The sequence below is a fragment of the Humulus lupulus genome, chromosome 2 (genome assembly GCF_963169125.1).
Source record: "Humulus lupulus chromosome 2, drHumLupu1.1, whole genome shotgun sequence".
Classification (NCBI taxonomy): domain Eukaryota; kingdom Viridiplantae; phylum Streptophyta; class Magnoliopsida; order Rosales; family Cannabaceae; genus Humulus; species Humulus lupulus.
In genome coordinates, this window is record NC_084794.1 from 218,167,227 (window position 1) to 218,189,178 (window position 21,952).

General features: G+C 38.6%; 1 protein-coding gene across 1 annotated transcript; it reads right to left on the reverse strand.

Annotated features, from left to right (window-relative positions):
• Window positions 1–15,664: 15,664 nt before the first annotated feature.
• LOC133818969 (ras-related protein RABA5e) lies at window positions 15,665–21,616 on the reverse strand. Its single transcript, XM_062252103.1, has 2 exons — window positions 21,037–21,616; window positions 15,665–16,220 (listed from the first exon to the last, which is right to left on the reverse strand). Exons 1-2 carry the CDS (start codon window positions 21,371–21,373, stop codon window positions 15,904–15,906), a joined length of 654 nt encoding a protein of 217 aa, XP_062108087.1. The 5' UTR covers window positions 21,374–21,616; the 3' UTR covers window positions 15,665–15,903.
• Between the last annotated feature and the right edge of the window lie 336 nt (window positions 21,617–21,952).

Sequence of the window (21,952 nt, forward strand, 5' to 3'; positions counted from 1 at the left end):
ACTGATTTTGGGATCCCGTGTATAAACTTAATATTTTAATGAAAAATAACCATTTTGTTGACCAAATCTTTTAATACTTGGCCTTGACTTAGTCTTTAATTAAACATTTGGGTTCAAACGGCTTGCTTAGCAAGTCAAGCACTATTTTAAGCACACAGTGTAACGGTCTTGGTTACCCAGGGCATTACATGTCTAGTATGAACATCAGAGGCGTGCTAGGGGAGTCTTTTCCACATACCATTCTTATTCTACCACTACTTGTAGGGTATGCGTACCTTGGTTCCCTTTGTTTTGTTTGTACCTTCCGTACTTGTACGTGAATTCCATTCACGCTATCACTCTTCTTGGGTGCTTCTAAGTCTCAAGCTTCTATATTTTTGGCCAAGTAAGGATACTTGGGGTTTCCATTGGGACATATACATGAGGTGCATCTTGCTGGTGGCGCCTACCCCAAAATAGAATAGGGCCTCCTCAGCAAGACACATGCTTCCAAGAGGCTTAAGGTACGTCATTGGTGCATGCGAGGCTCATGTCTAGGCGTGAGTGCCTTTGTGAAGGTTGCCCCCAACACAAGGTGCTAGGTGTGTGAAGCGTGTTGCAAGGCGTGAGGCGTGATTACCTTGCGGAGACACGAGGTGAGGTTGTAACGACCCAAAATCACTAATAGGGCTTAAGGGCCTTGATTAGTGTGCCAGGAGGGCATAATTGGGATTAGAATGAATTTTGTTGATTTAAATGCGTAATTACATGATTAATAGTGAGCATATGATAAATGATGATATTATATGATGATGTGAAATATATGTATGTCATATATGTGAGAACCACATTATTATGTGGATAAATCTGCAGTCGGCGACTTGGGGCGATCCTAGGGTTAGATAGCGGGAAAAGTCACAACGGGGCATTATGATTGACTTTGGACAAGTCAGGGATATTTTGGGTATCAGGTAGTGGTTTAGACTATCGGGTTATGAAAATAAATAATTTGAGATATATTTGAGGCTAGGATGTCTAAGCAGGAATACTGGGGAAATTTACTATTTTTCCCTCGGGGACGTTACCGGTACCCCGAGCTTTGGGATTAGTCTGATAACTTAAGGATAGACTTAAGGAATATGTTAGAAAACAGTAGACATAAGTTTAAACCGACCTTTCTCTCATTCTCTCTCTTAGCAAAGGAAAAACCCTGATTTTCAAGGGGAATTAACTAAAACTTGGTGGAATTGAAGGGCTGAGCTAAAGGATTAGCTCAAGGAACTAATCAAGGGTTGAATTAGAGCCAAGGTAAGCATTGATTTTCGTTATGTGGTTAGGAACTTTAAGAAAAATGGCTGAGTTTTTAGTAGTTGTGATTTTGATATTCAAGGTGGAGTTTGAGGCTTGAAACTTTGAAGATAGGTCAGGGGATTCTTGGAGGAATGATTCTACAGCTGAGGTAAGTTTCAATTCAAAGTTTAATGGTTGAATTTTAGTATTTCCATGGCTGGTTTTGAGATTTTAGGTTTGAAATCTCATAAATTGGAATTGGGATTTTGGTGAGTGTTGGGCTGGATTTTTGGTGGAATTGTGTTGTTTAAATCATTCTAATGATGTTGTTGTTAATTGGTTTTGAGTTGGGAGCTTTGGGATGGCCAAAAGTGAGGTTTAGAGGTTGAAAATGGTGGGTTTTCTAGGTTCGAAGGGTCGGGTCGCGGCATAGTTCTTGGTGAGCCGCGACCCTTCGAAGCTGATGCATGCTGAGGAAGGAGGGCGGGCCGCGGCATGGTCCAAGCAATGTCGCGGCCCTTACCTGTTTTTGTGCCTTAGGAGGGCTCTATTTGGGGCCATTCCGCGGCATGGATGGCCTATGCCGGGGCCCTTAAGGGATTTTGGGATTTTGAGATTTTAGGCTTGGGAATTTAACCTAGGGTGCTCGGGATTGAATCTTTTACCATATTTGGTGAAGTTCAATGTTCCGGGGACTAGAACTTGGTTTAGAAACTCATTTAATATTGCTAATGGTATCCTTCATCATGGTTGTGAGTAGGTGCTAAGCTAGGACTCGGGGATCGGATCGTGCTCAAGGAGTATCGCCCGTAACTAGTATATCTAGAAGCCAAAGGTAAGAAAACTACACCCGGTTGAATATTTGAACGGGACTAAGGGCTCCCTGATATATATGATTGAAAGAATGGTATTATGCCATGTAAACTGTAAACCAACGGCCTAAGCGTGCCACAGTTAACTTGTGCAATTGGCACAGCTCAGACATTGGTATCCGAGGACAGCTTATTATGCACTGCGCTCGGTTTAAGCGAGCCGGAGTCAGTGGGTTAAACAGAGGGTGCGACCTAAGGTGTCAGCCCTAGTATTTGAGTTAATTGATTGTTATATTTGGCTATGAATGTGATTAATGAGTTTGTTGAATAATCTAAGTATAGATGAGGTTATTTGTACCTTGAAGTATGCTTATATGTTATGGATTGAACATCTGAACATGCTTATTAGAATATTTGTTTGATAATATTGTATATGTTGTGTATGTTGTTTTCTTGCTTGGCCTCGGCTCACGGGTGCTGTGTGGTGCAGATAAAGGCAAGGGCAAGATTGATCAACCCTGACTGGAGAGCTCTGCAGGGTGAATGTACATGTCAGGCCGCTCAGCCGCCACGGTTGAGGAATTTACACGGACGAGAGGACCAGAACCATGTATTTTGCCTTACCATGGCTAATGTTTACCTTTAACTGTTGAATTTTGTAAACTGGCTTTTAAACTTTGTACTTCTAGGGATCCCTTATGTAAATTGTTTATAACTTATAAAATGTATCTTTTGAGGCCAAAATGTCTTTTAGCCCTAGAACACTTTAACTAATGACACGTTTTGATTAAACGACTTGATTAGCAAGTCTCACACCTTTATAAATACACAGTGTAGCGGTCTTGGCTATCCAGGGCGTTACAGAGGTGGAAAAGATGCTAGGCACACGAGGCAGGGGGTGCACCAGGCGTTGGGCGTGTCAGGCGCAAGGTGCTGTGGCGCGCGATGATTTAAGGCACGCGAGGTGCTGGGTACGTACGGCACACGAGGCACTGGACACCAGGTGCTTTAGATGCGCCCCTCCTGGGTGCGCAAGGCACTGGGCGTGCAAGGCACACCCTTCCTAGGTCTGACACTAAACCACTTTCAAAAGAAAAGTAGTGGGCCTGACGGGTCTGACACGCGAATCCCGAAGTATCAGGGAATTTCCCGAGTCTATAGCGTGTGGCCTAAGACTACGCATGGTAACACGTGTTGGTGCTAGGACCTACCTTAGCTCGTGTAAATTTTGAATCACCAAAAATAAACCACTCAAACCCTTGGATCATAATACCTTTATCTCCATAGCTAGTCATTATTTCAGGTCGCCACTAATATGTTGTTTTGTCGTCAGGCGAGCTAGATCATGGCCCCACCAAAGAAAAACGTCGCAAGCTCCTTTACTCAGAACAAGAATAAGGGCAAGCAGATCTTGTCCGAATCTCCAATTCCTCACTTCAGGCCTGTGGAGGAAAGGGAGATTATTGTCGATCCTAATGCCTTTTTCGAGGTCAAGCACATTGTGTCCCGAATAACGACACATGGGAAAGTGAACAAGATACCGCTGAGCCATGGGAACGAGATGGGAATTGATGGCCTTGCCCAATCTCTATTGGAAGGAGAGTGGAGTTGCACCCCTCTTCAAGATGACTTTGGGGCTTGGAGTGACAAGCACCTGAAGGCAAGTGCTTTCATCCCCTTAGACCAGTACTTCGTAGATTTCTTGAACTACATCGAACAAGCTCTATTCCAGCTCCCCCCTAATTCGTATCACTTTTGGCAAGGTTAAAAATATCCATTTTTGAGGCACGAGTAGGAGGTCTCCACCCCGGTTGATATTATGTACTTTTTCTGCCTCAAGGCCAGTCCTGATCAGAAAGGGCAAGGTGACGGCTTTTATTACCCCACTCGCTTCCCCAACTCAGCCTTCGTTATTGACCCCCCCAGCCATCCAAATGACTATAAAGACTAGTTTTTTATGTCGAATGGGTTCAAAAACTACAATCACCGATATTTCAACCGTCCTCATAAGTCTCCTGACTTTCTGAACTCCATACGTTATCTCCCTTATCATTTTTTTATTGAGTTTAATCCTCCTAACTGAGTTCATTCTTTGTGCAGCTATATTCAAGAGGACAGGGTGATCTGAGACTCTTGGAGGTCAATACAAGATGTTGTCCTATCTTCCTTTGAAGGAGAAGGAATTCCAACAGGTAGTGAATGATACGACCATGGTGGCCTGCAACCTGATACGCAAAGATCAAACGTTGGCATACGAGGTCCACTATAACGTCCCAAAATTACCTAATAAGGCTTAGGGCCTTGATTAGGGGACCAGAATGGCATTATAATGAGTTATATGTTTATTTGATATATTTGATTGTGATTATGTGAGTTATATGATAATATAACTAGTGGTGCATGTTTAGGGGTATTAAATATGCATGTGGGCTCGTTTCTTATTAGAAGGGAAACTTTCGTAATTTGGCCCATTATGGGCATAATTGTATATATATGTGCATATATGTGATATATGTTTGAGACCACATTATTATGTGGGTTTATTTGAGTTACTCGGCACGAGACGATCCTAGGGAGAAAGTTAGCGGGAAAGTCACAACGGGACCCAATACCCGACTCGGGGCGAGTCAAGGGGTATTTTGCATTTAATTGGGTTATCGGGTAATGGGATTGAATAATTGGAGATATACTTGGAGTTAGTGAGTTTAGGAGGGAATACCGGGGAATTTAACCGTTTTTCCCTTGGTGACATTTTTGGAACCCCGAGCCTTGGGATTAGCTTAAGTCACTTAAGCCTTAAAGAAAACAAAAACAGAACACACAAACACTTCTAGCAGCTCACCAACCGACTCTTTCTCTCTCCCTCTCTCTCTGATTTTTCTCTCAACTCTTCTAAGGGAATTCTTTGTGAATTAAAGGGAAATTTGTTGGTTGAAGCTTGAGAAATTGAAGGCTTAAGCTTGGGAGTGGATTAGCTATAGGTGGGAAGACTTAAACCACAGTTGAGGTAAACTTTGGACCTTGATTTCCATTGATTGTTAGGCTTAGTTTGGTTGTTCTTGAAGAGTTCTTGAGCTTTATAGCTCAAGAGTTGATTTGGTATTTTGATGAGTTTTATAACTAGATTTTTGTTGGGTTTTGATGTTGGGAAGATGTTACAACTATTGTGGTGATTGAATTATGGTTTTGGGGTGAAAATGGGTTAGTTTGGGTTTAATTTGGCTGTTGAAAAATGAGAAATGTGAGATTTATACTGACCACAAGAGCCTGAAGTACTTCTTCACATAGAAAGACCTGAACATGAGACAAAAGTGTTGGCTGGAGTTAGTAAAAGATTATGATTGTGAGATACTGTATCATCCAGGAAAGGCCAACGTGGTAGCAGATGCTTTAAGCCGAAAGGGTTTGGGACAGATTTTCAGTGCGAGGTTAATAGCTAGAGAATTAGCAGAGGATATGACCAGAGCTGGTATAGAATTATTGGCGGGCCAATTGGCCAACATTACGCTACAGTCTACGTTGTTAGAGAGAATCAAGGAAAGTCAATTGGGTGATCCGCAACTGACCAAGATCAGAGAGGATGTTTTGGCTGGAGTGTCCAAAGATTATTCAGTGTCAGACATGGGTTTGTTGAGATACAAGGGTCGGGTATGTGTTCCGTTAGACACTGCTTTGAGGCTAGAGATTTTGGATGAATCTCATACTACTCCTTACTCTTTGCATCCAGGCACCACGAAGATGTATCAGGATGTAAGATATCTGTATTGGTGGCCTAGGATGAAGAAGGACGTGGTGGAGTATGTGGCTAAGTGCTTGACATGTCAACAGGTCAAGGCTGAGCACCAGAGGCCAGTAGGGCTATTGCAGCCTCTAGACATTCCATAGTGGAAATGGGAGGACATCACGATGGATTTCATGGTGGGATTACCCAGGTTTATAGGTCAACAGGATTCAGTATGGGTTATTGTGGATCGCTATACCAAGTCAGCTCACTTTTTACCAGTGAGGACTACCTATACGGTTGACCAGTACACAGATCTCTATGTGAGAGAGATCGTGCGCCTCCATGGTGCACCGAGGTCGATCGTGTCAGATCAGGACCCCATTTTCACCTCCAAGTTTCGGGGAAGTTTACAGAAGTCCATGGGAACACAATTGAAGTTCAGTACTGCTTATCATCCTCAGACAGATGGACAATCTGAAAGGATAATTCAGATATTAGAAGACATGTTGCGAGCATGTGTGCTGGACTTTGGTGGGTCCTGGAGTAAGTATCTACCTTTGATAGAGTTTTCCTACAACAACAGATATCAGTCGACCATTGGGGTGGCACCTTATGAGATGATGTATGGTAGGAAATGCAGATCTCCCATTCATTGGGATGTGACAGGAGAAAGGAGATACTTGGGTCCTGAGGCAGATCAGAGGACCAATGAGGCCATTTATAATATTAGAGCTCGGATGCTCGCTTCTCAAAGTAGACAGAAAAGTTATGCAGATCCCAAATGCAGGAACGTGGAGTTCCAAGTAGGAGACTATGTTTTCCTTAGAGTCTCTCCATGGAAAGGGGTGAGAAGATTTGGGAAGAAGGGCAAGCTGAGCCCTAGGTTCATAGGTCCGTTCGATATCCTGGAGAGGATTGGTCAGGTGGCCTACATGTTAGCATTACCACCGACATTGTGGGTCGTGCATAACGTATTTCATGTTTCAACTCTTCGGAGGTATATATCAGATGTAACTCATGTGTTAAGTTATGAGGATCTGGAGCTTGAGGCAGATCTCTCCTACAAGGAACAGCTAGTCCAGATTAGAGCTCGAGGATGAAATTTCTGTAAGGAGGGGATAGTTGTAATGTCCCAAATTCCCTATTGTGGCTCAATTCCTGGATTAGGGGGCCAGGAGGGCCATAATTGATTTATTATGCAATTATGTGATTAAATGCATGATTATATGAATTATATGATGATAATTGCATACGTGTGGGCCCACTTCTTATTAGAAGGGTATTTTCGTAATTTTGATCTATTAAGAGCATATATGTATATTTATGTGCATGTTTGTGATTTATGGATGAGACCACATTATAATTTGGATATGTTCAAGCTATTCAACATGAGACGATCCTAGAACGCAAGTTAGCGGTTTGGTCATAACGGGATTAATTTACCGGGCTCGGGGTGAGGCTGGAGGTAATTTGATGCTTAGTACATTACCGGGAATGAACAGGTAATGGGATATGATTTAATCATTATTTGAGAATATTGGGAATAACAAGAATTGGAGGACGTTAATTATAATTAATGGGATTAGTGGGAAATGACAGTTTTACCCTTGCTAGTCTTGAAAAGAATTAATTGACCCTAGGGGCATTTTGGTCTTTTGACCATAGGATAGACATAGATGGTTGGTTGTAGAAGGTTTAGGTAGCCAAAATAGAGTAGCTCTCTTCCTCTTCCACGATCATTTCTTCTTCTTCTTCTCGGTTGGAATTTTGAAGCAAGATTGAGGATTCAAGCTAGGGAATTAAAGCTTGAGGGTTTAGGCTAGTGATCAGCCATTGACGAGGATTCAAACCTATGTTTAAGGTAAGATTCTAGCCATAGTTTCTAGTTTTGCTTTGTTTTAAGGTTAGTTCTTTAGCTTGAGGTTTTGGTCATGGATTTGGATATGTGTTGTTGTTTTGGGTGGTTTAAAGCTTTGGATTTGTTGTTAAATTGGTGTATATATTGTGTTGATGCTTGGGTGTGATTTTGGGATTTAATTGATGAAGGTTTGGGCTGGTTTGAATTGAGAAATGGGCTGGGGAGCTGGGTTCACTGGGTCAAGTCGCGACCAAGTTCATGCAAGTCGCAACCTGGACCCAAGCCAGAGCCTCCCCTGGGCTCTGTTAAGTAGGCGCACCGCGACCCACTAGGCTAAGTCGCGGCCCGCCCCTGGTACCCCAAACAGATGCTCTCTGTCCTTGTGGTGCACCGCGACCCACTAGGTCAAGTCATGGCCTGCCCCTTCCTTTTGTGCCATGAAGGGTTTTTCATAAGGTTTAAGCGCGGGTTTTCATTTCCTAAGGCTCGGGATCAAATCTGCTAATCGTTTTAGTATGATTTGTGGCCCCGGGAGCGGGGTTTAGACCATGAACCTTTTATTATTTATTTTTATTGATGGGATTTCGTATTTGGTTATGACTAGGTGACCGCTAAGGGACTTAAGGACCGATCGTTCTCAAAGGTCATTCTTTTATTATTTCACGCTCGAACCAGAGGTAAGAAAACTGCACCCAGTATGTGACATGCATGATTATTGATGAGGCATGTTGAGTGCTCTATATATGGACATTGATTGCATAGTAAATGCGTAGCAGCTTTTCTTATCTATGTATGGCACTGACTTATTAGTCAGGGAACGACAATAGTGTTTAGTGTTGATTGTGAAGCTGTGACTTATCAGTCAAGTTTAGCGGTGATACTGAGCATTGGTCATATGGTATTGGCTTAAGAGTCAAGAACGACATTAATGTGTTTATCACAGGCTGAAATGATTAGATCTAATCAACATGAGCATGAAATGCTTGACCGACCCCAAGGTCGAAGAAAACTGTGACTTATCAGTGAAGTTCAGTGGTGATATTGAGCATTGGTCGTATGGTATTGGCTTAAGAGTCAAGAACGACATTAATGTGTTTATCACATGCTGAAATGATTAGATCTAATCAACATAAGCATGAAATGCTTGACCGACCCTAAGGTCGAAGAAAACTAAAAGCGCTTGTCTGGTCTAAAGGCTAGTTACTTAGGGCCAAAGTGACTGAAACGTCACATGGCTTAGGGAGCGGATCCCCAGAGATAGACTTATTAGTCATCTATTCAGAGTATGACTTATTAGTCACCTATCTGATTAGGGTGTGGAGCCCTAGAGTGCGACTCGTTAGTCACCTATCTGATTAGGGTGCGGAGCCCCAAAGTGTGACTCACTATCTGATTAGGGCTGCAAGCCCAAGAATGATTACCAGAATCATTTATTGAAATTACATACATGCAGTAATAAGTTTTCTTACTGAGCCTTGGCTCACGGGTTCTATGTGGTGTAGGTAAAGGGAAAGAAAAGCTCACCCAGCCTTAAGTGGAGAGCTCAGGTGGCAATGTGTACATATGCGGCCACTTGACCACCACGGCCAAGGTGTTTCTCAGAGGAACTAGGGGTTAACCCTATTTTTTCCGCTTAGGTCGGCGAGTTGTAATTTTTATACTATAATGAACATTTTGGATTGTAAATAACTTTGTAAACACTTTTATGGGCCCATGTACAGTTTAATGTTTTAAATAAAATATATCCATTCCTTTTGATCAAGATTTTCACCCTGGCCTATTAATAACACCTAGATGCACGTTTACAACCAAATGACTCATTTAGCGAGTTAAGCACAGTTTAAAGTCCACGGTAACAATCTTGGAGTAACCAGGGCATTACACTCTCTTCGCCCTCTGGTGCCTTAATGACTCTGCTTTCTTCCACTGAAGGCGATTAGAGTTCGATAGGAAAATATGTTCCCGTGTATCTGTCAGGTCAGTGTAGGTGGCATAAATGGGCTTGAATTTTTCCCCTTACTTATTCTTCTTTGTGCCGCTTTGGTTGCCCTCACCATTCCCTTTACTTTTATTGTTTCTCGCTTGGTCATTCTGGGTAACAGGTTGAGTCGTAGCTACAACATCTGTCACTACTCCAATGTGCTGAATAGGAGCCTGGCTGGTTCCTACGACAGCAGATCGCGCCTCCTCCAAATTTATCCATTCCTGAGCCCAGGCCAAGAATTCATCTACACTTTTAACTCTTTTTCGCTGGAGCTCCTGCCATAAATCGCCTCCTACCAGGATTCCCGTTCTCATTTCCATGAGCTTGAAGCTATCATCAGCGTCTCTAGCTCGTGCTGCAACGTTGGTGAACCTGCTCAGATATGCTTTCAAGGACTCACTAGGTTGTTGTTTTATGTTGGCCAATGAGTTTGCCTCTATGCGAGTTTCCTTTGAAGCTCAAAACGCTCTCTTGAACTCGGAAGACAACTTCTTCCACAAGCTTATCGAATGTTTTTTGTATTTTTTTGAACCATTATCTGGCAGGTCTGGTCAGAGTTGTGGGGAACAAAATACATCTTAAGTCGACATTGTAGGCCATCATCAGCGTATTGAACATCCTAAGGTGGTCGGATGGATCTGTGTTTCCATCAAACGTTGGCATAGTCGGCATCCTGAAGCCAATAGGATACAGAGCTACTACAATGTTTGGGGCAAAAGGTTTGAGCTCCTCATCAGAATCATAATCATCAATTCCTTTTCCAGATAAGAACTTCTTCTTTACTCCTCCATCAAGGCCAGTCGCTCGAGGGTTGGATCTTTGGTCTCTAGGTTAGATGGGGGCTATTCACCTGCCCCCATCCTATTGTATGCGTTTGATGGGTTGTTTTCCCTCCAAGTTTAAGCTTGGTTGGGTGGGACATTGCCATTATCGCGTACGATAGACGGACCTTCCCATGTTGAGTATAACTCATATTATCATTGCAATCTGGGTAATTCCTTTGTGAATTTAGATGGCCACGTAGGTCAGAATGTGGATTGGAATGGGGACTTTGCACGAAACTAAGATGATTCCTCAGGTTGCTTTCAAACCTGCCTCCACGCTGGCTCCCCGTCCAGTAACTTCCATGTGCGAAACTTATGACCCGTTGCTAAGATCAAGGACCTAGATGATCAGCACGTGCTCGTGGGACGTAAGTGTCCACTTATGGGGGAGGATTTCTCCTACTATTTCCACAAACAGGAGCGTCTCTCTGTGGGGGCGGTGGTGTAGGATGTCTCACCGGTGATGGTGAATGTCTTATCGGTGAGGCTATCCTTATCCCATCAGGTCGGACTAAAATATCCTGTCTCAGTTCTACCCTGATATCCCGAGTTCTCTGTGCCTGTAGTTCTGATCATGGCGTAGGAAAATTCGCTAGGACGTTTTGTCTCCGTGAATTTGTCCCAACTCACCCTGTTGAGTTGTTATGGACATTCCTTGGAATCTATGCAGAAGACACGGAGCTGGGGGTCGCAGTTCTGACCGACCGACTAACATGTGGATGATGGTTCCTGTGATGATTAGCGGGTTGAGCACTCCACTGATTTCGCTCTGAAGGTACAGAGCTCAGAGTGGCGGTCCTGACAGAACGACTGAGATTGGGTTGGTTATTCCTGTGGGACCTATGGGACCCACTTTGCCTCTTTCCGACGTTAGCATTGGTTGCAAGAGGGGGTAACCGAGCCAGGACCTCCTTAATTGGACATTCTCCATCTTGATGGATGTTAGATATCCTGGATTAGGATTTGGTGGGCGTGACGCTGAACTCCCAGTGTTGTCTTGGCCCATCTGTTGCTTTCCAGAGCATTGCTAAACGTCTGGGCCTTTTTCAGTGGGAATGGTCGTACGATGCGCCTCTTTCCCACCAAGTTGCTCCATTTCGTTTTTTTGCATTGATTGAGTAACCACCATGATGAATGTTGAATGAAACTTGTAAAGGATTAAGCACTAATGAACTCTCAACGAAAGCACCAAACTGTTGACGCGGTTTTTCATCGACAGTAGATTTAGAAATCCAATAAGAAATATTTTAGTGCTTATTTTTAAACCATGATGAACTATATGAAAATTTTCTCACACACACAATCTTACGTGGTTCAGTGGTTAAAATTCACCTAGTCTATGAGACAATATTATTATTCTCTCACAATTTCTGCAGAGTTTCTGTATTACAAAAAGCTGTCCCTTTTCCTGTGCATTATTCTTGATATTTATAGTGGAATTTCCTGGACAGGTTTGGGTAACCGTGTGCATAAATATAGTAAGCATTTAATCAAAATAGTTCCCATTTACATAGGGATACGATTGCCTATCAAAATTACTCATGTTATCTCGGACAATAAATGTGCAATACAACCTGGACATTAATGAGAAATTAAAGAGCCTCCAAGTCTTTTGGGATCCTTCATTATGTGTCATGACCAAGTTTCCACGAGCTGAACATCTTCATCAAGCTAGTGATCGAAGAGTATCTGAACTTTAGTTTGGATTAAGTTTAGAGCACCCTAAAGGGGATATGGCCACTACATGTCTCGAACTAAACCATCATCCTATGAGACGACCTGATAATTATCTTCATGTCGTACTGCCAAGTCCTAACTCGAGCTACTTACATCATTATTAGCTAGATGTTCTACTCGTCTACTTTTTCCACATGTTTATCTGCCAACTGTACCCCTAGCTAAGTGGTTGAATCCATGCTAATTTTCAGGGTACAACACCTATGTTTTGCAAAAGTTACCAATCGGACACTGTATTTTGTTAAATGACAATTCGGACCCTGCATTTTGCAAAATGGAACAAAGTAATACCCTGAGCTTTATTTGGTCAAACTATTTTTCAATATGACCAAAATATCCCTAGGTTTTAATTTAGTATGATTTTTTTAATATTTAGTATATTTTCTTTATTTAAAATAAATAAAAACAATTTAATAAAATCTAAATAAAGCTTAAATCCAAATCAAATATAAAGCTTAAATCTATCATAAAATACACAAAAACTTGAAACCCCGATTTTACAATAACAAGTCAAAACCCCAAAAATCAAAATAGAAAACATAAATCTATCAACAAAAAACTCTAATTTAATATCATCATAGTTCATATTCACAAAACAAAAATTCAAAAACTCAACTCCCTCAAATCCAAATCTGACACCCATAAGAAAACCCAGATTTGTTGTTCAGAACTTGATGGTGACTCACTGAAACTCTTCGAAACTACCACCTTCCTTATAACAAAGCTCAAACTATAATCAAAATTTTCAAACAAGATAAAAGCAAAACATTTATTCCCAAGCTTTCAAAATCACAACCCAAAAAAACAAATAAATTTAGATCCATGCTACAATCACAAAACATCAAACTCAATTAGGTACAAAAAAAACCTAGATGTACAAAAGACTCAAAAATATTAAAACCCAAGTTTGCTCTTGAACCTAGCGGTTGTTGCTAAAAGTCAGCGAAGTTTGTCTGCCGTGGTGCCCAGGGAGTCGACGAACGTCGGCGAGGTTCATCTGCCATGGTGTCGTCCTCGATCCACGCCGTCTAGATCTACGCCTTCCTAGATTAGTGATGCATCCAGTCCACACCTGTGCCGTCCCCGAGCCCCCACACCATCGTCGAGCATCTAGCTCTTTCCCTTCTCATCGTAGCTTCGATTCCCATCAACTTCGAGATGCTCACTGCACGCAAGCCCTCCTCATTGTGCTCCATCTCAGCAGCACCTTTGTACTTGCAAAAAAGAAACATGGAGGAGGGAAGAAGAAGAATGAAAAGTATCAAGGTTTAAAAATTTTAAAATATTTTTTAATTTCTTAGTTTTTAGGTTTAATTTATTGTTTAGAAAGATTTAGTTTTAGTTTTTTTTTAAAGAAAAATTTATATCTCAAATCTAATTTTAAGATTAAAAATATTTACTCTTTTAATTATTTTTTATTTTAAAGTTTGACCAAAATCAAGCTCGGGTATTAATTTGTTCTATTTTGCAAAACGCAGTGTTCAAATTGTCATTTAACAAATCACTAGATCCAAAATAGTATTGATCCTTGTTAATATTATATTTATAATTTAATTAAACTACATAATTAATTTCTAATCAAATTTAAATTCAAATTATGTATCGTTTAAATAAGTTGAATAAAAAGCATAAATAATTTGAATAAATATTTATTATTATTATTTAATTAACCAATTATTATAATTAAATATTTAATCAAATTTGAATTCAAATTATATATGTTTAAATAGAAAGTATAAATAAATTAAATTGGAATTTAAATTATATTTACTGTTAAGATATATTTTTGTAAAATTATATAATTTGAATAAATAGTTTATTATTATTAGAAAAAGTATAATAAAAAATGAGGAAAAGTGAGAAAATAGATAACACAGTTTATAAAAAATTTAGAGACCTTGGAATTTAGAAAATTATATATAACTTTTAGATCTTAATGTTTTTAGCGCAAGAGCAAGAGAGCACAATTATAGAAGCAGCCTCAACACTTCACCATATATTTTTTTTTATTACATCTTCTTTCAACAATTTCTCTTTTGCAAAATTGGGTTTTATTGTCTGGAGTTTCACGATCTTCCATCTCTTTAAAAATAATATATTAGTTCTTATGGATAAAATAATAACATATCTATATTGCCAAATTAAAAAACAAAACCTTTGAAATGATGACTAGAATTGTCAATGACGTGAAAGCACAATTATATCATTGATTTGTATTTAATTGCTCGTGTACAATCTTTGCACTGGTTTCCCAAAGGGCAAGTGAATTCTATGCTAGCTTCCTTGGTATGCTTATTTGCAAGTTGCAACATTTTTTAGAATTGGAAGTGAGTTTGTTACTTGTGCATATAAAATGTATAATATTCAAAAACTGTCTTGATCAAAATTGTAAACAAGCAATGTTCACCAGGGCTTGAGGATGTTGCTGATGTAAGGGTAGAATTTTATGATATTGGTAATAATTCTTCTGAATATCTTACTGTATATCACTTTAACATGCAGTAATTATTAAATACATTTACTTACCTATTTTAATTGTTTTAATAGATATTGGCATTGGATTGGAATCAATATCATTGAATCCAATGACCAAGTGAGAAGGCCCAGTGAACCCAAGTCTCTTTTTCTTGATGCATTCTGTTTTTTTTATTATTATCAACTACGTTGAAATCCTGCTGTTGGGATTATAAAAATCTTATATTTCTCTTTGATGATGATGATGATAACTCAAAATCTTTGAACAAGCCCAGAACTGCCTTCTTCCTATGGGGATTACCTCAGAAAATGTTGCAAGTTGCCTTGGTGTGTCAAGGAACAAGATCAGGTTGCAGTGAGTTAAATAAACTTGTTGGTTTCAAGTTGTGATCCAACTGTTAACACATCAGTTTTTACTGATTTCATATGGTTTATGTTGTTAAGTTTAGTCTCATGGAACGGCTGCTGCAGCCTCTGCTTCTGGAAAATTTAAGAATGAAATTATCCCTGTGGCCACTAAGGTGCGTAGTGCTTACTCTATAGTCTTTGTTAAAGTTCTCATTTATGTTGCTTTTATAGATTGTTGATCCCAAAACTGGTGAAGAGAAACCAGTTACAATATTTGTTGATGTGGTATTCGACCCACTGCAACATTGGCAGGTTTGGAAAGACTGAGACGGGTGTTTAAGAAACATACAACACCAGGTTTTTTCCCCAAAAATAATAGTTCAGTTATTACAAAAGACAGTGTAGTTATAGTATAAATGTGAGGAACTCAAACCTTAGATCCTGTGAAAACAAACCACATGCACTATTTGAGCTGGCAATTGGTTACCGTTCATAAGATATTTTACCGAACAATAGTACCAGACCAAATACCTGTTATCTTCTAACATTCAACTTAGCACCAAAAGAAACTGCAGAAGTAGAAAGCACAATCTATAAAATTTTCAACTATTAGCAATCATAGGAAACAGGGCATAAAAGAAGAACGACTGTTTACTTACATTTCACAGTTTTAATAAAAATAAACATTAAAAAATTGATCTGTAGTGTACTTAAATCAACATAACAAATTTCTTTCTATAATACTGTCTTATTTGGTTATCCTTCAACGATAGCCAATATAACAAACAAACAAAACAATTTAATCAACCAAATTACATTCACAAACCAACCAGAAAACCTCAATTTGTATTCTCTTTGTATTGGAGATAAGATCACCTGGAACAGCAAGAGCTCTGGTTTTTCTTTGATCCATTGGCACCCTCGTCGACTAGGCTTACCCTGTTTACAGATAACTCTGCTTTGTAAGTGTCTGAGTTTAGGACTTTGCGGCTGACATTGTTGTAAATTTCTCGAATGACAAGCTCGAAAGCCTTTCTAACATTTGTGGAATCTAGTGCTGATGTCTCCATGAAGAACAGTCCTTCGGCTTCTGCAAGGTTTTTCCCTTCCTCAACACTCACATCCCTGATATTCTCCAAATCACTTTTGTTTCCAACTAGCATCCTAGCCACAGTTGTATCTGAATGAGCTGCAAGATTGTTCCCAAATAAAGGTCAATGATTAAGATCTCAAATGTATTTAATATATGTTAATCGATAATTCATATTCCCCAAACTCAACAGTACGTGCCACTTAATAATTCATATTCTCCGTACTCAATAATTTCCAATAATCAATATATACTCGAAGAACCCACTTTGGTTAGGTCTTACATTTGAAAGCTCACTTGTGTTTAGCTCATTCATGATATTTGAGAAGCTTTTGTACTACGAACTTAAGTGACTCACACACAAACATTTATCCATTTCTCATACATGCAAAATATGCTTTGTTGTATACAGCAAAGAAACTGAGAAAAGCTATAAAACAAAAGAAAACATAAGAGTTTGAAAGAGGTCCATTACTACTGATTTTGCTTGATAGAGCCCTTAAAGACTAGCATTCACCTTTTACAGGTCATGTATCTGAATGTTAAGCTCTCAGATCAAATACAGTCAGTGTATAGCTTTTTATGTCAGTTTAATTGCTATTATAACACATGGACCTCTTTGATAAGATTAATTGAAGGAAAAAGAAAGTGCCTCTATTCTTCCCCCTCTCTCATACTAAGATTTCCTCGTCCCTATCTGTAAGGATTCCATCTTCTTCAAGATAGGAATGAAAATACAACTTAGAACAATCAAATAGGATCTTAGTTTAAACCTAAAAGAGAAACCCTATGCCGTGTCCAAAATTCACTAGTTTTTCTTTCAAACTGCATTAGTTTTTCCTCTAAGAACATGAGAGATTGTTGGAAATTTCAACACAGAAAACTTATAATAAGAAAAATTGATGTGGCTAATATTTAAGAGAAAGGCCTGAGAAACCCCTAGCCACAAAAGGAGACCTTTTTTAGATATTAAGGAACCTTGAGGGAAATGACCAAAAGAGACAAGCAACGACTATTATAGGGATGTAAATGGGGCGGGTCTGCCCCGCCCCGCCCCGCGAAAATTTTGCCCCGCCCCGATTAGTTTCTTAGAGCGGGGCGGGTCTACCCCGCCCCATTTAACTTTTTTTTTTTAAGAAACATTAAATTATAATTTTAGAATTTTCCCCAAGCTTAAATATTATTTTTTATTGTAATCTTTATATTTTACACTTGGTATCAACTACACCATCAAATATTATATTTTGTTTTTTTATTACAAGAATAAGGATGAATTATATAAAACATATTTTTCAATATTTATAATTCTTTCTAGTTTATATAGAATTAAAAATATTCTAAACCACATATAAAATGTTAATTTTACGTACTATGTATATAAATAGCATGAGAGAATTGAGTTAGAGCATAAAAAAAAAAAAAATTGAGACAGGGCGGCCCCGCCCCGTTTAAATTCCTAGCGGGTCGGGGCTGCCCCGCCCCGTTTTTACCGGGGCAAAGATGCCCTGTCGGGTCGGGGCCCCGCCCCGCCGCCCCATTTTGCCATCCTTAACGACTAACTTCTATGACTTGCTCTGGTTGACGCTACAGCTATCACACACGAGACTCGTCTGGGCTCTCATTAAAATCAAAGATCTAGAAGAAACATGGAATTTTCTCACCTGTGCCCTGCTTAAGTTTCACTCAAGTTTTTGCTTAAACTAAAAAACAGAAAATTTAAAACAACCAGAAGATGAAAAATGATTTTTAAACACCATGATATAATATACATAGAGGCAACAGTTAAATGACCATTATAAACTAAACTTGGTACATCTCTTTCTACCAAGCCAACCTTGTGTGGCCATGGTTTCCACAGGAATATACCAACACATTTTCACCCAATTCAATTAGGGAGCCACACAAAAAAGACAATAATGGAACCTTCTGTCTTGATATTCTACCTCTTAGTCCCTCCAATTTATCCGTATCTGCAGTTTTGTTTTTATAGGCCAAGGATATTTCGTATACATTCCTCAAACTACCCCATTCTTTACTAAACAAATCATTGCCTCTCTTTTCATTTTCCTGTCCACCCTGTGGGGATGCCACAGATTTCCACCCTACTCCAATGGGGGAGCCACACAAACATGTCAATAACGAAAACTTCATTCATCCAATTCTACCTTTTAGTCCCTCTAATTTATCCATATTTGCAGTTTTTTTTTTATAGGCCATGGATATTTCATATACATTCCTCAAACTACCTTGTTCTTTACTAAACAAAACATCACCTCTCCTTTTCATTTTCATGTCCACCCCAAGACCCAAGCCTCTATAAATTCATCTAATATCCCATCAACTAATCACAATTAGGCTTTATTTGGTAGAGACGAAAACTGCGGGAGTGCATAAGGGCATAGGGATATGATTGGGAGGGAAAACACCTATCTCTATGGTAGAGGAATAGAGAGGGAAAAGAACAGGAAAACTAAGGACTTTGGAATCCCTCAAAGCCACCTAAACAAATCTATGCAACTTTAATTGAACTGGAGGGCTATTGAGAATGTTAAGAATGAGAGTTGTAATTAATTGTAATTAGTTGTTAACAAAACTGGTTCTGTTATAATAGTTAGATTAGTCTTTTAGTTAGTTAGAGTTAACTAACTGATTAGACTTTATGTTTAACAGAACTCTATAAATAAGTTGTAATCCCTTTTCTCAGTTTAATAAGAATCACTTTCTGTTTTTCTGTTTCTTTAACAGAGAAAATAAACTTAACATGTTATTAACATATGGGAAAACACGATTAAATATTCTTATACAATTAAAGACTTATTATATCTTATTCTTCTCAAACAAAACCAGGGAAATGATTAGTTCCACCTTTTTCTACTACGCAAACTAAGGGAACAGCTATTTCAATCCACATTTTCCATCCCTTCTTGTTAATCTCTCCTCCTTTTCAAAGGCCTTTAACCAGACAGTCTGAATATTTAACACGTAATCCTAAAGAGAAAAACCTGTTTCCTTTCCTATTATTCTTAATAAGATCTGTCCTATATTGTTATGAAATATAATTCGTTTTCTAAGATGATAAGAGAATATTAGTTTTAGTTTATTAAGGACTCTAATGATTATTAAAATATCAAAAGAGAAATTGAAACTGTTGATGGAGGTTTTGTCAAAGAGGAAATGTAACCAAGGACTGATAATATAAAAGGAAATGAGGATAAACGAAAGATAATTAAGAAAAATCACAATACTAGGATATAAGAGGAAAACTACGTAGTAGTCAATGACAAAATCCACTGTGTGAAATATTACTACAATCACATAGAATTTTTTTTTTTGTCCTTCTGAATTAATTCTCACATGTTTCTTCAGCAAGTAAACAATTTTTTTAAAATTAAACTTGAATTTACAATAAATTCATTAATTAAGCTCAGGAAAAAAATTGTCTTTTTTATTAATTTTTTTATCTTTACTTGCAAAAACCCTTTACAGCAAAACACTCACTACTATAGCACAAAGAAAAAAGAATAATAGAAGAGAAACCAAATAAGCCAAAGGATTTTTTAGCTTATTTTTTCATTGCCTCAATAAGCCTTAAATCAAGGCTATTATAGTTGAATGCAATGCTCTACTCATTGATTTAGTGATACATAATTGTGACCTTGAATGTAATTCTCCATCAGTTACTTTATTGACCCAATTTCCAACAATCTCCTTCCCAATTCATCTTTATTACAGTTGAAAAGGTGATCTTGACATCAAGCCCTAGTACAAAGATTTGAATTTATTTGAAAAGCTCCTCCCCCAAGATAAGAGAATGTCCACTCTAAATTTTTGCTTCAATATCCCTTCAACCTCAGTCCCTATATGCAAATACATCTCCCATGTAGCAAAACTCAACTAAAAAAAACAACTAAATAACCCCACAAATAACTTCTGAACTGAACAACTAATATGATAGAGCCTAACTATCCCACTAACGTATTGGTAGCTTATCATTTCCATGCACTACAATTGCCCCTAGCTCCAAAGGTTGCTAGGGGATTTTAAATTGGACTTTCTTTATTCTTGTTTTTACCTCTTTTTAAGTCTTTAAAGTTATGCATTAGCCCAAAAAAAGCTCTAGAAAATAACAGCTTTTCCAAAATAGAGTAACTTTCATACCATTAAAGGAATAATGCCACCTGTATGTTCTAAAACCTATAAAGTAAACACCAGTGCAAACAAGATAAAAAAAATTCCAGTCACATAATCAAAAGCCAAATAACAAAACAGCATCACAGGCTGCCCTCTTGCATAATCCCGTAATATAAAATTTTTGCTTCCAAACACTCAAAAGAGACGAACAACTGCATTCCTATAAAAAATGAGATCCCACAAATAACTAACCCCAGTGCTCCAAACATGATAAAATTCAGATCATGCCATACAAGACAACCTCTGTCTAATGCATTAACACATAATTGGTGTGCCTAGACAATTATACACGCCTTACCAAAATAAGGATAGACAGCTAACCTCTCATTAATTTAAATCTCATTACTTTATTATCCCCACACACACTCTTACCCTGAAAAAGAAAGAAAAGAGTCAACTAATTACTTAGTTCTATATTCTAACTTAACCCTGAAGCGTCATCATAAGCGCAGATCTGAAAACAAGAAAGAGTCGCAAGCCTCGCAACAACCAAATCCAACAGAAAGAAAACAAAAGGCTTCAAAGCCAACACAAAGGAAAATCCAAAACAACCTAAAAGATCCAATCCACCCAACCCACTAAGAAAACAATACCACAAACTACTTAAACAGAGCAAAGTACTTTTACTTCAGCTCAAACATATACAAGCGCACGCACATATATGCACACACACACAAACATATATATATATATATATATAGATAAATGGTCTAATTAAGCTTACTTTTGAGCTCATCAAGCCAGCGGCCGATGCTATCGAATGTGGTTCGGCGAGTGATGTCGTATACAACAAGAGCACCGACGGCGCCGCGGTAGTAGGCGGAGGTGACGGCACGGAAGCGCTCTTGGCCGGCGGTGTCCCAAATCTGAGCCTTGACCTCTTTCCCGTCAATGTCCATACTTTGAGTCTGGAACTCGACTCCAATGGTGGCCTTGGAGTGCATATTGAATTCATTCCTGGCGTAACGAGAGAGAAGGTTCGATTTCCCCACCGCCGAGTCGCCGATTATCACGATCTTGAACAGGTACTCCTCTCCCGACTCATCGTCCGACGACGACATGTCGTTTTTCGCTGGAGGTACTTTAGTTTAGTTTACTTAACTTTCTGCTATTTTCTTTTCTTCTTAGTAACCAAACAGAGAAAAGAACAGAGAGAAAAAGAAAGTTGAATCAAAGTTTGACGAAAACGAGAAAAAAATAGAGAGAATTATGAATGATAGAATGGAAAGAGGTGTGAGAGTGGGATGTAATGAATGATGATATGGAATCGAGCTGTCACACAGACAAACTGCGCATGTAGTGCCTTCTTTGCAGATATTATAAATATATATATATATATATAGGGAGATACTATAGGCATTCTTTCTTTTTTTTTTGACAAATATTTTTTTATTTTCGGCCTAATAAAAAAAAAATTATATCACCGTATATTTTGTAGCCATAGAGAATTTTATAAATTTTTAAGAATTTCTAAATAAATTAAGCTACTTAAAGTATAGTTTAAACGAGTGTAAAACTTGATAGTTCGAATCTTGTTTTTGTAAACATTCATAATTTTTTTTAAATTCGTTAGATGTCCTAAATAACTACAATATTATTGTTATATAAAAAACTTGAGATTATATCTATTCAGGTGCCGA